Source organism: Bos taurus, chromosome 20, assembly GCF_002263795.3.
Source record: "Bos taurus isolate L1 Dominette 01449 registration number 42190680 breed Hereford chromosome 20, ARS-UCD2.0, whole genome shotgun sequence".
NCBI lineage: Eukaryota > Metazoa > Chordata > Mammalia > Artiodactyla > Bovidae > Bos > Bos taurus.
Genome location: NC_037347.1, coordinates 62,840,237 through 62,853,515, shown reverse-complemented (window position 1 = coordinate 62,853,515; position 13,279 = coordinate 62,840,237). Strand labels below are relative to the sequence as shown.

The 13,279-nt window shown below is 39.1% G+C and overlaps 1 protein-coding gene across 4 annotated transcripts in view; it reads left to right on the top strand.

The window, feature by feature from the left end:
• MARCHF6 (membrane associated ring-CH-type finger 6) overlaps positions 1-13,279 on the top strand; it is an 80,304-nt gene that overhangs the window by 46,193 nt on the left and 20,832 nt on the right. For 3 of the 4 annotated variants that reach the window (NM_001205812.3, XM_024981358.2, XM_024981357.2), the window contains exons 11-20: positions 1,161-1,219; positions 2,458-2,538; positions 2,987-3,055; positions 3,140-3,214; positions 4,180-4,314; positions 6,138-6,257; positions 7,219-7,319; positions 9,798-9,935; positions 10,847-11,051; positions 12,926-12,995. In NM_001205812.3, the coding sequence (NP_001192741.1) occupies positions 1,161-1,219; positions 2,458-2,538; positions 2,987-3,055; positions 3,140-3,214; positions 4,180-4,314; positions 6,138-6,257; positions 7,219-7,319; positions 9,798-9,935; positions 10,847-11,051; positions 12,926-12,995 (1,053 nt within the window). The remainder of the gene's footprint in view (positions 1-1,160; positions 1,220-2,457; positions 2,539-2,986; positions 3,056-3,139; positions 3,215-4,179; positions 4,315-6,137; positions 6,258-7,218; positions 7,320-9,797; positions 9,936-10,846; positions 11,052-12,925; positions 12,996-13,279) is intronic. The other variant, XM_059878770.1, reaches the window with a different exon arrangement.

The window sequence follows — 13,279 nt, the reverse complement described above, 5'->3', positions numbered from 1 at the left end:
GAGAGTTCCTCCAGTTGGGAGTCATGAGAGAAAGAAAGGCAGAATTCAGAGGTAGCTCACAGGTTTTTCTGCTTTGGGGGAAGATAGTGAAACTGAGTCAAGTAACTAAGGTTCCTCCAGCAGTTCTTCAAGGTGGAGTCTGATAGACTTGGGTCATTGGTTAGACCGTGTTTCGGGTCTCCCAGAGAGAGACTGCAGGCTGCAGACTGACCTTAGAATCCTCTTAGTGCCTCACCATCTGCCCCTTTCTAATTGCTTCTTGATGACGTCTGCTACCTTGCTCCTTTGTCTCTGTATTTCCTCTAAACTGGAAGTTAGATCTAAGACCCGATTTCATTCAGGGTCAATACTTGTAGGACAAAACCTTCACTAGTCATACGTTGCCTGATAATACATGTCAGGAGGTACCTGATGTTCGGTTCTCCACCTTTGTCTTTGGTTCAGGTCATGGTATCTTGAAGCCATTATTATTAGGTTTCATGTTTCCCTTTAACCACCAGAGAGTAATCTGTGGTAGGTGGTATTTTAGTATCATGCAAATATCTAGTGTTCCATCAACTTTTTACCTAGTAATTTTATTAGCCATTGATATTTGCCTGGATTAATTGATTTTTATTAGGCATTGCAAAATGGTAATTTTCAAATTTTAAACATTCATTGGCTGGTTTTCCTATGAAGAAAAGCTTGTTCTTACCAGTTGGAACCATTTAGTTAATCTGAAGCACCAGGTCGGATGTGCAGTTCTTTCCCTTTAATTATTAGCACAAACTGCTTTCCTTGCTGATAAAAATGTTTTGTGTTATGTTGCTTTTTTTCCTCTTGTGGTTTTTGGCACTCCCTTTTTTGAATATTATGAACTCATGCATTTGTATATATTCTGTATTTTCTTTAGTTTTAGGGTTCTTTTTGACGCTCATAGCTTCTTCTCTTTGGCCTGTGAGACCCTTTTCACAATGGATCTTGTGTCCTTTCAACATGAGCTTATTAGAGCTTGATAACTTTTTTGTTCTCTGGTTCTAGAGAATACCACAGGCAGTACATTTTTGGTTCTGGGATCTTTCATTTCTCTAAGAAGCCTTTGTTCCTTTTAGTGGGGTTGGTACTAGGAGTGTTCATTGTTTTGATTTTGAAGTTTTCATTGAGTTTTTCCCCCCTTTTAGCATTTTGCCCTTACCACATCGGTCACTTTTCCCTTGTTGGTTTGGGATTTGAAGAACACGTGAGTATGATACTTTTACAAACTTAATTTCAGTAATTAAACCCCAAATTTAATGTCTGTTGAGTAAGTAATAATATTGTAAAGAGTTACTTCATTCCTGTCTGCCTTACATGAAGGAGTAGTTATCCAGCACCACCTTGTTCACATCTTGAGCCAAAAGCGGCTCAAGACATAGAAATGCTGGGAGGTGTGGAAGGTGTTCTCTGAACCTCGTGAGGCATAGTCTTCCTCCCTGTGGGGCAGGTGGGAGACACACCGTGGGGAAGCTTTCTTACAGACTGACCTTTCACCTGACCACTGGCTTGTGAGCTCTGCTCTCTCCCTTTTCCTGAGTTGCCTCATAGTGAATTTAGAAAGGTAACGAGATATTAATCAGTTTTTTAAAATGTTGATATGTGTCAGAATGACGAACTGTATTATCTTCTAAATAGTTTGCTCTAATTTTGACATTTGTGGTTATTTTCCAGAGGTAGATAAATATTGGGATGCACAACTACTATTTTCGGCAGGGGGGTCCCCAGAAAGAGTTAGTTCTTTAAGGACAGCTAGCATAGTTGGAACATTCTGGTCCATTTGTGTGTGTGAATCCTGAGAGATCACATTCTGAAGTTTCCGAAATGGCAAAGAGACATGTTTTGGTATTTAAATACACCTCTCCAGATTCTCACTAGATGAATGCGAGAACTTGAAAAGTCAGATAAATACTTTGATATATTTTAATAGCACTTGCTGTGTGAAACTCAGGAACCAAAAGGTGAGCAGTGTTTGTCAGGATCCAAGCTCTTGCTCTTTGTAAGCTGAGAATGAAACAGATTTAGAGAGCAAAGAAACCTGGAACCGTGGCGGTAGGAGAGAAAGTGGCTTGGTTGCACATGGCCGGTGAATAGCCCAGGCCGTGTGCTGCTGCTTTCAGCACTCAGCCTTTAGCAGGTCCACTTCAGCGTGGACTAGAGTGCAGACTGTTACAGCTTCTTCTTATTTTTGTAAAATTTAATTCACTGTACTCTGATTTTGTCTGCTTGAGCAAAGTGTTACTCTTTAATTTCTCCTCATCTTTTTGTAGTAAATCTCAGTCAGTGGAAGAATCCGGTTTGCTGAGTTGTCATCCAGAGGGGATTTTATGGACGTTTGCTAGTTATAGGGAATTATATAGTGAACTTGGATTGTTTAATAAACATTTTTTAACGGATATAGGCCATGTAGTAAAATTAATATTTTATTTATTTTCTTTTGTCTAGGTCCAAGCATCTCATTTTGAAGGCCTAATCACAACCATAGTTGGGTATATACTTTTAGCAATAACATTGATAATTTGTCATGTATCCTTTAATGAACCAGGTTGGTGTTCAGTGATGTTATTATTATTAATCCAAGAGTTGTTCTTATTAATGAAAACTATTTTTCTCCACTAGTCCTTTTTAGTAGAAATTGTGGGTATTTGTAGTGAGGATGAGAGCAGAAAAAATATGAGATAAATTAATTCTGTCTGTCAGATAGTGCTGAGTGTTGCCTAGTTACCTGTTTCATTGTGTCTTTATCATTTTTAAATAAAAATTTTTTTTTTTGGTTGGAGTATAGTTGATTTACATGTGTTTTACAGCAAAGTGATTCAGTTATACGTATATATGCATTATTTTTGAAAATAATTCTTTTCCATTATGATTTATCATAGGATATTAAATGTTTCTCTGTGCTCTACAGTAGGACCTTGCTGTTTATCTGTATCTTTTCTTAAATGTTCAGTTTTTCCTTGACGACATGCTGTAGGGGTTGGCAACTCTTGTTAAATTTCATAGGTCTCGTCGCTTGCTGGGAGTCTGCTATATTGTTGTGAAGGTAATTAATTCCTTTTTATAAATTGAGACTGGAAATGCTTTCTCCCCATTTAGGTGATATTGATGACCTTTATTTTTACTTAAGGTCTCTTTGTTAGTGGTGGTAGAAATTGGAGTTTTCCCTCTCATTTGTGGCTGGTGGCTGGATATCTGTTCCTTGGTGAGTTTATTTTTCATTATCTAATACAATCGAATAATTTAAAAGCTTTTTAAAAAGTCTTTAGAATGGGTTCCTTTTACTGGAAAGCCAATATTTGATGATAATTTATTTTTTTTTGAGAATGTATCATCGTAGATTCTCAATGTTGCTAATTTTTCCTGAGTACCTGATTTTTGTGAGGTTTTGTACACATTTTTGATGTTCGAGTGTTTTGACTGGAACCTTTCTAATAATTAGTGAAGAACTTTCTTAACTCTTCTCACTTTTATAAAGATGCCAAGATGTTATAAACGTAAAAAGAGTAAATCAAAGGAGTTCCCTGGTGGTCTGCTGGTTAGGACTCAGCACTTTTACTGCTTATGGTCCAGGTTCAGCCCCTGGTTGGGAAACTCCTCAGAGAAAGAAAAAAGGGGAAAAAAAAAAAAAAAGCAGTCTTATAAGAAGACTACCTTTATAGTAGTAAATTCAACCCTAACCATTTGTTTTAACTAAGATGCTCAGTCTTGATTAAAATCTTTAATGGCTGTCAGTGATAATCAGTTTCTTCTCAAAAAATATTTAAATATAGAAAAGCTGCCTTTTCTGAGGTGACATTTTCTCTCATACCATAGTATTAAAACCCACCATTAATTTAGATCTGTAACCAAGAAAAGAAGGTATTATGGTAACATAAATGTTTCTTTCACAATGGCAGTATTGGTAAAGTTCTTATTCACAAATTGGTCTGTCAATATTGCCTCTTTTAAAATTTTCAAAATGTCATGTATGTCTTTGAAATAGCATCCAACCCTAATATTGTTTGTATTTCTGTGATACTATGAAATAAATGCCTTTAAGGGAACAGTAATCCTAGAAACATCAGAACTTACATGTATGGTGATTCATTCACTTCCTAGAATGTGAAGATGTTAATTCAACAGAGGTAAGTGGTACAGATCTCTCTCACCTGTTCTGTCTTGATTTAGGAAATGTTTGACGCTACTCTGAAAGATCGGGAGCTGAGCTTTCAGTCGGCCCCAGGCACTACCATGTTCCTGCACTGGCTGGTGGGAATGGTGTATGTGTTCTACTTTGCCTCCTTCATTCTGTTACTGAGAGAGGTAAGCTCCACGGGAAGTGCCAACATTGCACATTCATGGAAAGGACTTCTGCTTTAACCACATGGCATGCCTTAAAGGCTATGATGATTTCCTAGCTAAGTCTTTTTCTCTTTTTCTTTGTTCTGAGAGGGAATAGCTATAGACTAGTTTGGCTCAATTGCTTTAAACCATTTTTTAGTAATTGGTCTCAAAAACTGGCAAGTTTTATTATTTCCATCAGTTTGAAATATGAGTAGAGTGAGGGGAAAAGTTAAATAAAAGCACATGTTTTACTTGGTATGTATTTTAACCATCCTCAAATATGTGTTCTTGGACTTTTTATGTGATATGAGCCTGTTTTGGATTTCATTCAAGGACATGCTAGAAATTCCCAAAGGGTATGGTTTCACAGGATCAGATATATACAATGATCTTGAAGCCGTTAATACTTCTTAAGTATAGTGTTATAGAGGGCCTCCTTTATGATTCTGGTTCAGTCGCCAGATGGGAACTTTTACTAATCCTGTTTTCAGAATACGGTCCTTACTGATGTGAAGACAGTAAAACAGTGTGAGTATTTGACTAGGATGCATCTCATGCTTAGTCATCTGGTGCAAAAGGAAGTGTGAGACTTGAGTAGTTGTAATAAATGTACTTTTTGCTCTGAATTCTTTCCCCAAATAGTACTGTACACTTACTCTGTGCCACCCTCTGTGCTGTATGCTGGGGTAATCGTGAGAAACAAGGACAGTGTCTACTCAGTGTTACATTCTGGGAAGGAATACAGCCATGGAACAAATCCGCTTACTCTATGAGAGCAGTGTGGAGAAGTGGGGCTGAAGGAGCAGGCTGGCGACTAGTCCAGTGTGAATGGAATACTAACACACAAAGGTTTAAAGCTGTTCATGATTACTCTGCTCTTCTGAGAGATTTGAGGAGCTAGGGATGAGGTGGGGTCCAAAATATTCTCCTGAAACATAAGAGTATAAGTTCAGTAAATTCTGTTTGCAAATAAAGCCTGTATTCTTGTTTTGAAACTAGTGATTAAAACTAAGTGTATTTTTCAAATTGTAATTTTATGTGACCTCTAAATTACATTGTTCATTGATAAAATATTTTATACTGAATTTTTTCATTTTATCAATGTGGTAGTTTTTTGTTGATACAGAATCCTAGTATTTTGGAGTTAGATGGAAACTTAAAGGTCATGTGTAATAACTGCTTTGTTTGGAAGATGGAAAAATAGAATTTGGGCAGATGAGAGACTTTACACAGGGCAGCTCAGTGAGTTTGGGCCACCCAGAACTAACCCTCAGGCTCATCCATTGCCCCATCACCTACAACCTCTAGAGTTGATGCTTTCTCTTGAGCCAGCGAAAAAGATGTAATAGGTAGTCACTTAAGATACTGAGAAGCGAAGGGGTTTCTTAATTAAGGTAAGTCTTCTTGGAAAGTGTAAGACTGAAATCACATCTTTTGTTTAGGATAATTATAAATTATAACCAAATTCTTCCCAGATTATAGAATATAGTTATAATTTTTCTAAAAATACTAATTTTTATAAAAATACTTATTGTTCATCTTGGAGGTCTAGATTTCTTGACAAATTATACTTAGTAAATTTTTTCCATTGAATGGTTAAAAGCATCAGAGAACATCAGGCACAGGATAGTTTTAATTCTGATATAGGAACTTCTTTTCCAAGTAGAGTAACATGAATTTTCTAGGGCCAATTTTTTAAGATGCTAAAATAATTTTAAAAGCTTCTCTGTTAATGTTTTAGCTCATATGCAGAAGCGGAAGACATTGATGGATATTTATAGCATTTGAAATAAAATTTTCAGGTACTTCGACCTGGTGTTTTATGGTTTCTAAGGAATTTGAATGATCCAGATTTTAATCCAGTACAAGAAATGATTCACTTGCCTATTTATAGGCATCTTCGAAGATTTATTTTGTCAGTGGTAAGTGTATTTTTTTTTTTTATTGATTTTGAAGTAAAATGGGCTACCCTTGAGTTTTTTTGTTTTTTGGTCAGAAGGACTGGTAGAGTGGATTGAATAATTTAGGTTTATCTACGCCTGTGGAAGTTGGTTATCAAATACTTATTTTGTTGGTTACTTTGATAAAATAAAATGTTAGTAAACAAAAATGCCTTTTAGTTCTTTAGAAGTATAATTAATTGCCAAATTATGGGTTTCAGAATTATATTTAATTTGCATTTAAGCAATAGAGACTTGTTAATAGCTTCTAAATTAAACTCTTGGGACTTCCCAAGTGGTGCTGTGGTAAGGTATCCACCTGCCGATGCAGGAGATGCCAGAGATGTGGGTTCAATCCCTGGGTCAGGAAGATCTGGAGGAGGGCATGACAATTCACTGCAGTATTCTTGACTGGAAAATTCCATAGACAGAGGAGCCTGGCTGGCTGTGTAGTCCATGGGTTTGCAGAGAGTCAGACACAGCTAAGTGACTGAGCACAGCACATTAAACTCTTAATAGAACCATCTCAAAATTTCTTCCCTGGGTGGAAAAAGAAATTGCCTAGTTAAATCTTAAGTTTTTCCAAGATAAAATTCTAAAAGCAATATTGTGTGCCCTTTGGAAACTTGTGCCATTAGTATGGGTTCTCTCTTATTGTCACTGGTGATTTATTATGAGACAGTTCTGATCCTTCATTGTGAGTTTCTAGCTCTCTTTTCATATACCATGCCATGGTTATCCTTTGTGGCTCCTGTCTGAGCCCTTGTGTCCTAGAGAGAGAGGAGCAGCTGTCCTAGGAACGCGTCTTCACACAGAGTGACCCAGGTGTAGTGTGTTGAGTGAGAACACTCAGTGCCCTGGGCATACGTCTACCTAAACAGGAGTCTGCCATCTCTCACGGATGGTGACGGTGGTGCCCGGCCTGCCCTTTCTCCTGTTGCAGATTGTCTTCGGCTCCATCGTACTCCTAATGCTGTGGCTGCCTATACGGATAATCAAGAGTCTGCTGCCTCATTTTCTTCCATACAACGTCATGCTCTATAGGTAAGTTTTTGACATTTGGAAGCTTTACTAATTAAAAGTCTGTTAGGGATTTGATACTCAGAGTACATACATTTAATAAAACATTTCATTTCTCACAGATGTTAACAGTCATCTGATAACTAAATTTTTCCATATGAACATTAGCAGTTATATTTTCCAAAGAAAGACTTTTTTCTGCAAATACAGTGTGCCTTTGTTTAGCATCAAAATGTTAGCATTCCTAATGAGAGATACTTAGTAATGTCATCTTTATATGAAAAGTATTACATCATAGATAAGGTAGCCATAGTTAAACATGTAATTACAGATGAAGATAGGATCTAGGGCTTATAAATGGAAAAATATTATTTTGATTTAAAGACTAAAGTAACCTGGAAACCTAGTCTCCTACATTTCCTTCTTCAGTGATTTGTATCTTCTCTTCAATCATCTAAATATGCCAGGCAAATTGAATTTCTTCCTCAGATTTACTTGTAATTGTCTTTAAATCTTGTCAGTTCTAATTCTTTATGATCTCTTATATAAATCAATATGATATACCACTTAGTATTTTAGGCCTTTTTCTTTTTCTCCATTTATAATCCATCTGTAACAAATCTGCCTCTTCCTCCATAATATGCATAGTAATATCTGGGTAGTTTAGAATGACATACAAGGCTTGGCATAATCTCACACTGCCTTTTGAGCATCTTGTCCAGTATCGTCTGACTGGAATTCTACTCCACAGCCCCACGCAGCCTCCATTGAGTCTGCCCATAAAGGCCTAGCTGTTCCTGGTCTTTCCCTCTCTGTTTGTAGTGACCTTCTGCAAGCTTTTGCTGTTTCTCCTCAGAATCCAAATTGAGGTTTTAGTCTCTTGAGTTTTCTGCTATCTAGAGTAAGTTACCTCCCCGTCCTTGTATGTTTCAGTGGTTGTAGGGAGAACCAGGAAGCACAGTTGGTTTTATGTATTGTTGAAATAGTCCCATTTTGGTACTCGATTATACCTTGAAGTTTAATGGAGATTTTGTAGCAGTGTTTAGTGCATTCTTACATTCAGCAAGATTGAAGGCCCATCATATACTAGGTGCTTCTCTGTGTACAAGGGATGTAACAGTGAACAAGTCAGAATCAAGAAAAATCTGTGTCCTTCTGGACTTGTTTTTCAGTGGGGGAGACAGCCAATAAAATAGGTAAAATATGTGATATGTCAGAGAATCATAAGTGCTGTGGGAAAAAATGAACAAAGAAGTGACTAGTGAGGCCCTGAGGTGACAGTTGAGGAGGCCCTGAGGAGGTGACAAGGGAGTGAGCCACATGAATCTCTGAAGGCAAAGGGCCCTTTGCAGCTGGGCAGGCATGTGCTGCGTCATTGAGTTTGGGTTGAGGAGCAGCCGGAGGCCAGTTTGGCTGCAGTGAAAGAAGGAGAAAAGTAGTTGGCTGTGGGTCAGAGAGGTCGTGGGAAGCTGGGTCCTACAGAGCCTTGTAAGCCACGGTAAGCACTTCGGCTTCGAGTGATTTGAGGGGTGGGGGTTTTGGAGAGGTTGAGCAGAGAGAGGAGTGATCTGACATAGGTTTCCCGGGGATCAGTCTGGGTACTGTGATGAGAAGAGCCAGGGTTGGGATGGCCACGGCAGAAGCAGGAAGCCAGCCAGGAGGGTAGTGGCACATCCTGGTGAGAGGTGAGGGTAGCTGAGATGGAGGAAGTGGCTGTGGAGTCAGGAGAGGTGGTTCGATTTAGGGTACGATTAGGGTACAGTCTGTAGGATTCTCTGGGTGTTTGAATGAAGGGTGAAGAACTTAGGCAGCGAAGGATCTAAATTTCTGTCCTGAGCACCTGAAGGGTGGAGTTGCCATTTACTAAGAAGAGGGAGATTGTGGAGGAGCAGGGTTTAAGGAGGAGTGGGAATTTGATACTGAACACGATCAATTTAAGGTGTCTTGGGTGTTCTGTGAAACATTGGGTTGGCTCTTTGGGTATGTAAGTTAAGGATTAGGGCAGATGTCTGATAGTACATAGAAGTTTACAGAAACTTGCTGTCTTAAGCCACAGGAGGTTGCGTGCATCCAAAGAGCACATGCAGATGAGAATAGAGAGATCAGGGGAGCCTTTCATTGTGTCCAAGTCAGGGAAATGAGGAGGAACCAACACGCCTTGGCGAGGTGTCCATGGAGAAAATGTTCTGAGGAGCGCAGAGTGGCCAGTGGTGTAATACACTACTAATATTGCACGTGAGTTGAGGACCAGGACCTGCTCGTCATTCTAACAACACGACGGTCATGGCAGTCTTTATCAGGAACAGTTTTGGTGATGTTTGAGGGAGATGCCTTGTTGTCTTCAACTGAGAGTGGATGTGAGGTGATAAAGGCAGTAAGTTCATGTGACTCTTCAAGGAGTTTTACCATCATTCCATTAAATGTTTAATATGGTACAGGGTGGGGGTGACAATGGAAAATTGAATCCACATTGTGAATTATGGCTTTTTGTAATTGTCTTAGTGATGCTCCAGTGAGTGAACTGTCCCTTGAGCTGCTTCTGCTTCAGGTTGTCTTACCAGCGTTACTCGAACAGGGACACACGCGGCAGTGGCTGAAGGGACTGGTGCGAGCCTGGACTGTCACTGCTGGATACTTGCTGTAAGTACGGCAGGTACCTCGTAGGCATATCATTTGTTATCGTTTAATAACCGTTTTGAAAAAGCATGCCCCACTCAGGAAGAGTTAGTTTTAATAAGAGACATTTTGATGATATCTGCAAGTGTATATAATACTTATTAAAACTTTTCTCATCATTGCTATCCTTTTAAGGAGAATGTATACATGTTTTGGGAGGCTTCCAAGGTGGGTCAGTGTTAAAAATCACCTGCCATGCACACTTACTGGATTATAGTCAAGTGTAAACAGAAGTTTTATATACACTCAGAAACCACAAGTCTTGACCCCTTTACTGCAGTGTTGGCTCTGTTGTGGTGTCCCGAGCTAGACCCACAGTACCTCCAGGGGATGCCCGTGTGCATTGGGTTCCACTTGAACATGTGTCCTTCTCTGACGGCTCAGTGCCTGCCATGCCTCCTCCCTCCCCATCTCATTTGTGGCTTGGAGGTTTTAGTTGAGCTGCATGTCATAGCAGACACGGTAGTTATCTATAGTGAAAAGAGAAATTGATACTTTTTTCCCTAAAATTCTTCACATAGGGTATCTTGTATATTGTACACTTTGAGTATCTTGTATATTGTACACTTTTTTTTTTCCAGTTACTGATTTTTCTCAGATGTTGGCTGAAGAAAACATAAAATAGATCGAATTTATGGGGTATTCTGTATGTTAATTAACTTTACATTTGGAAGGGTTTCATTTAAAGCAGGCAGCAACATTTAGAGCAGATTAAGGTAATGGTAATGCTCTGCATAGATTCTACTTAGACCTTTTCTTCCCTAAGTAATAATTATTAAGGGTCACCAATAATTATAATAATTGTTATTAAAGACAGTGTCATATCTGCTGTTTTATTCTGAGTGAGAATTTTCACTGATGCAATTTTTACACAGGGATCTTCATTCCTACTTGTTGGGAGACCAGGAAGAAAATGAGAACAGTGCAAACCAACAGGTTAACAATAACCAGCATGCTCGAAATAACAACGCTATTCCCGTGGTAGGGGAAGGCCTGCACGCAGCCCACCAAGCCATACTCCAGCAGGGCGGGCCTGTTGGCTTTCAGCCTTACCGCCGGCCTTTAAATTTTCCACTCAGGGTAGGTACTGTACAGACTTAACAGAAGATCTTTCAGATTTCTGTTGAGAGCTTTTGCTGCTGTTATTGGTGCTGTTAGTATAGAGTCCTTGGTATAAACACATCTTACAGTCTTCTGAGGAGAACCTACCTTTCACTCCTCTCATTCTACAACACGTTATGTATGTAAATGTCAGGTAAGTTTATCAAATTAGACGTGGGCCATGGAGTTGGGCTTCCATGTGCCATTGGCCCCTGCCATTTGTAAGGAACAAGAAGACCCTAGATCAAATAAGAAATTAACATTCTTGATTCATATCCGTCAGGAACTGGAATCTGCATTTTAGAGTTTTTCTCTCTTTAATCCTTGCAGTATTAATCCCAGTGCTCCAAGGAATGAGTAGTAATCTTTTATTTATATCTGATAAAACTGAAGACCAGATTGGTTAAGGAAGTGCCTGCCAAGGTCACCAAGACCTTCCTCCAGATGCTACCAAAACTAATCCTTCAGGGGTCTCCAGGGACCTTCAGGGTGTTAAATTCAATGGTCAGGTCTTAGTCCTCACCTCACTTGCTATATTAGTAGCATGTTACATGATTGCCCACTTCTTGTTCCACAAAACACTTTTTTGGAAGTTGTTCAAGAAGCTTCATGGAGGAGTCGATACTTTTAAATCTTTAAAGTTAGGAGATCAAGCAGATTTAAAAAAGCAGGTGGGAAAAGGCATTCCAGGCCCGTTGTCAGGATAGGAGGCACGTTAAGATGTATGGACCTGCAGGGAAGTGAACGGATGGAGTTGAGGCAGGAGGTGTAGGCGAACTGCCAGAGATGGAGGAGCTGTGAGAAACGAGGCTCTTCAGTTGACAAAAGATCCTTTCCTAACCAGATGGTACTTTGTGGTCCAGATTAGAGAGAGGACTACCACGGGGTCTGTCAGGCAGGCAGTGGAAGCTGACCGAGTCTCCATGCCTGGTCGTGCAGTGTTATCGCCGGTGCTTGCCGTCTCCCTGCCGGAGCCTTGCCCTCAGGGCCTGGTTGGGTCCCGGCAGGATGCACTCTTTATCTTTCTGTCCAGGATGGCCACTTCCTTCTTGCCTCAGCGTGTTTCCTTTCTGTCTACACTTTTCCATATAGGAGCCACCAGCTATAGCTAGGATGATTGTTTACTTTTAAACTTAATTAAAAATAAATACCACTTGTAGACATGTGGTAAATTATCTTGAATGGTGGGTATTCCTTCACAGCATATATGTGTGTGAGATCACATTGAACACTTTAAATATATTATTAATATAGTTTAATTTGTCATTTATATCAATTAAGCTGAAAAAGTAAAAAATAAAATTCTTGTAGACATACTCTAAGTACCTAGAATTTTAAATTCCGGCATTCATTCGCACTGATCCCCGGTGAAGTGCTGGGTGGCCTCATGTACCCGTAGCTCCTGTGTCCAGCAGTGCAGGTGTAGACATCTCCATCATCAGAGTGTTCTGATTGGATGGCATTGTTAGACAGTAAGCTTTCTTTTCATGAAAAGTTGTTTTTGAGAATTTGATAAAAATAAGTGACTATTTTTAGTTTTAATTAATAGTGAGGGAAAATGTAAGTTGATCGTGTTTTATCTTTGTGCTCTCTGATTTAAAATATGTTTGCTTGTTATTTGCTGATGTATCTGATTATATGAAAGTGGAAGCAATTTCCTTTTAGCCAGAGTTATAGTTAATATTATCTAAAATGAAAATTTCCTTTTTATGTAAAATGGAAGGAGTCCTGGAAATACCAGTATAGACAGTTTGTTTTTACTGAGAGAATTGTGTTGATTCTTTGAGTGGTGTCCTAAAATACATTGAGCACATGTGACTACTGTTTATGCACTGCTGTGTTTTGCCTTGCAGATATTTTTGTTGATTGTCTTCATGTGTATAACCTTACTGATTGCCAGCCTCATCTGCCTTACTCTACCAGGTATGAGCTTATCCTAGCTCTCTGCTAATGACATCATGAAAAGATGCTACGTTTTAACAGGGTATATTTTGCTGAGATGTGATCTTTTCATCAAATATAAACTTGAAGCACTTTTCCCTTCATTTTTATTGAATGTGGGGTACATGGGGACAGAGTTGAAAGTCACAAAGTATCAGAAGCAGCTCATTGCCCCCCAGCCTCCTTGTTAGTGCTTCATAGCAGCAAGAAAATCCTAAATCATACTGATGTTTAGTCACTTAAATCATCACTAAGTGGAAGATAAG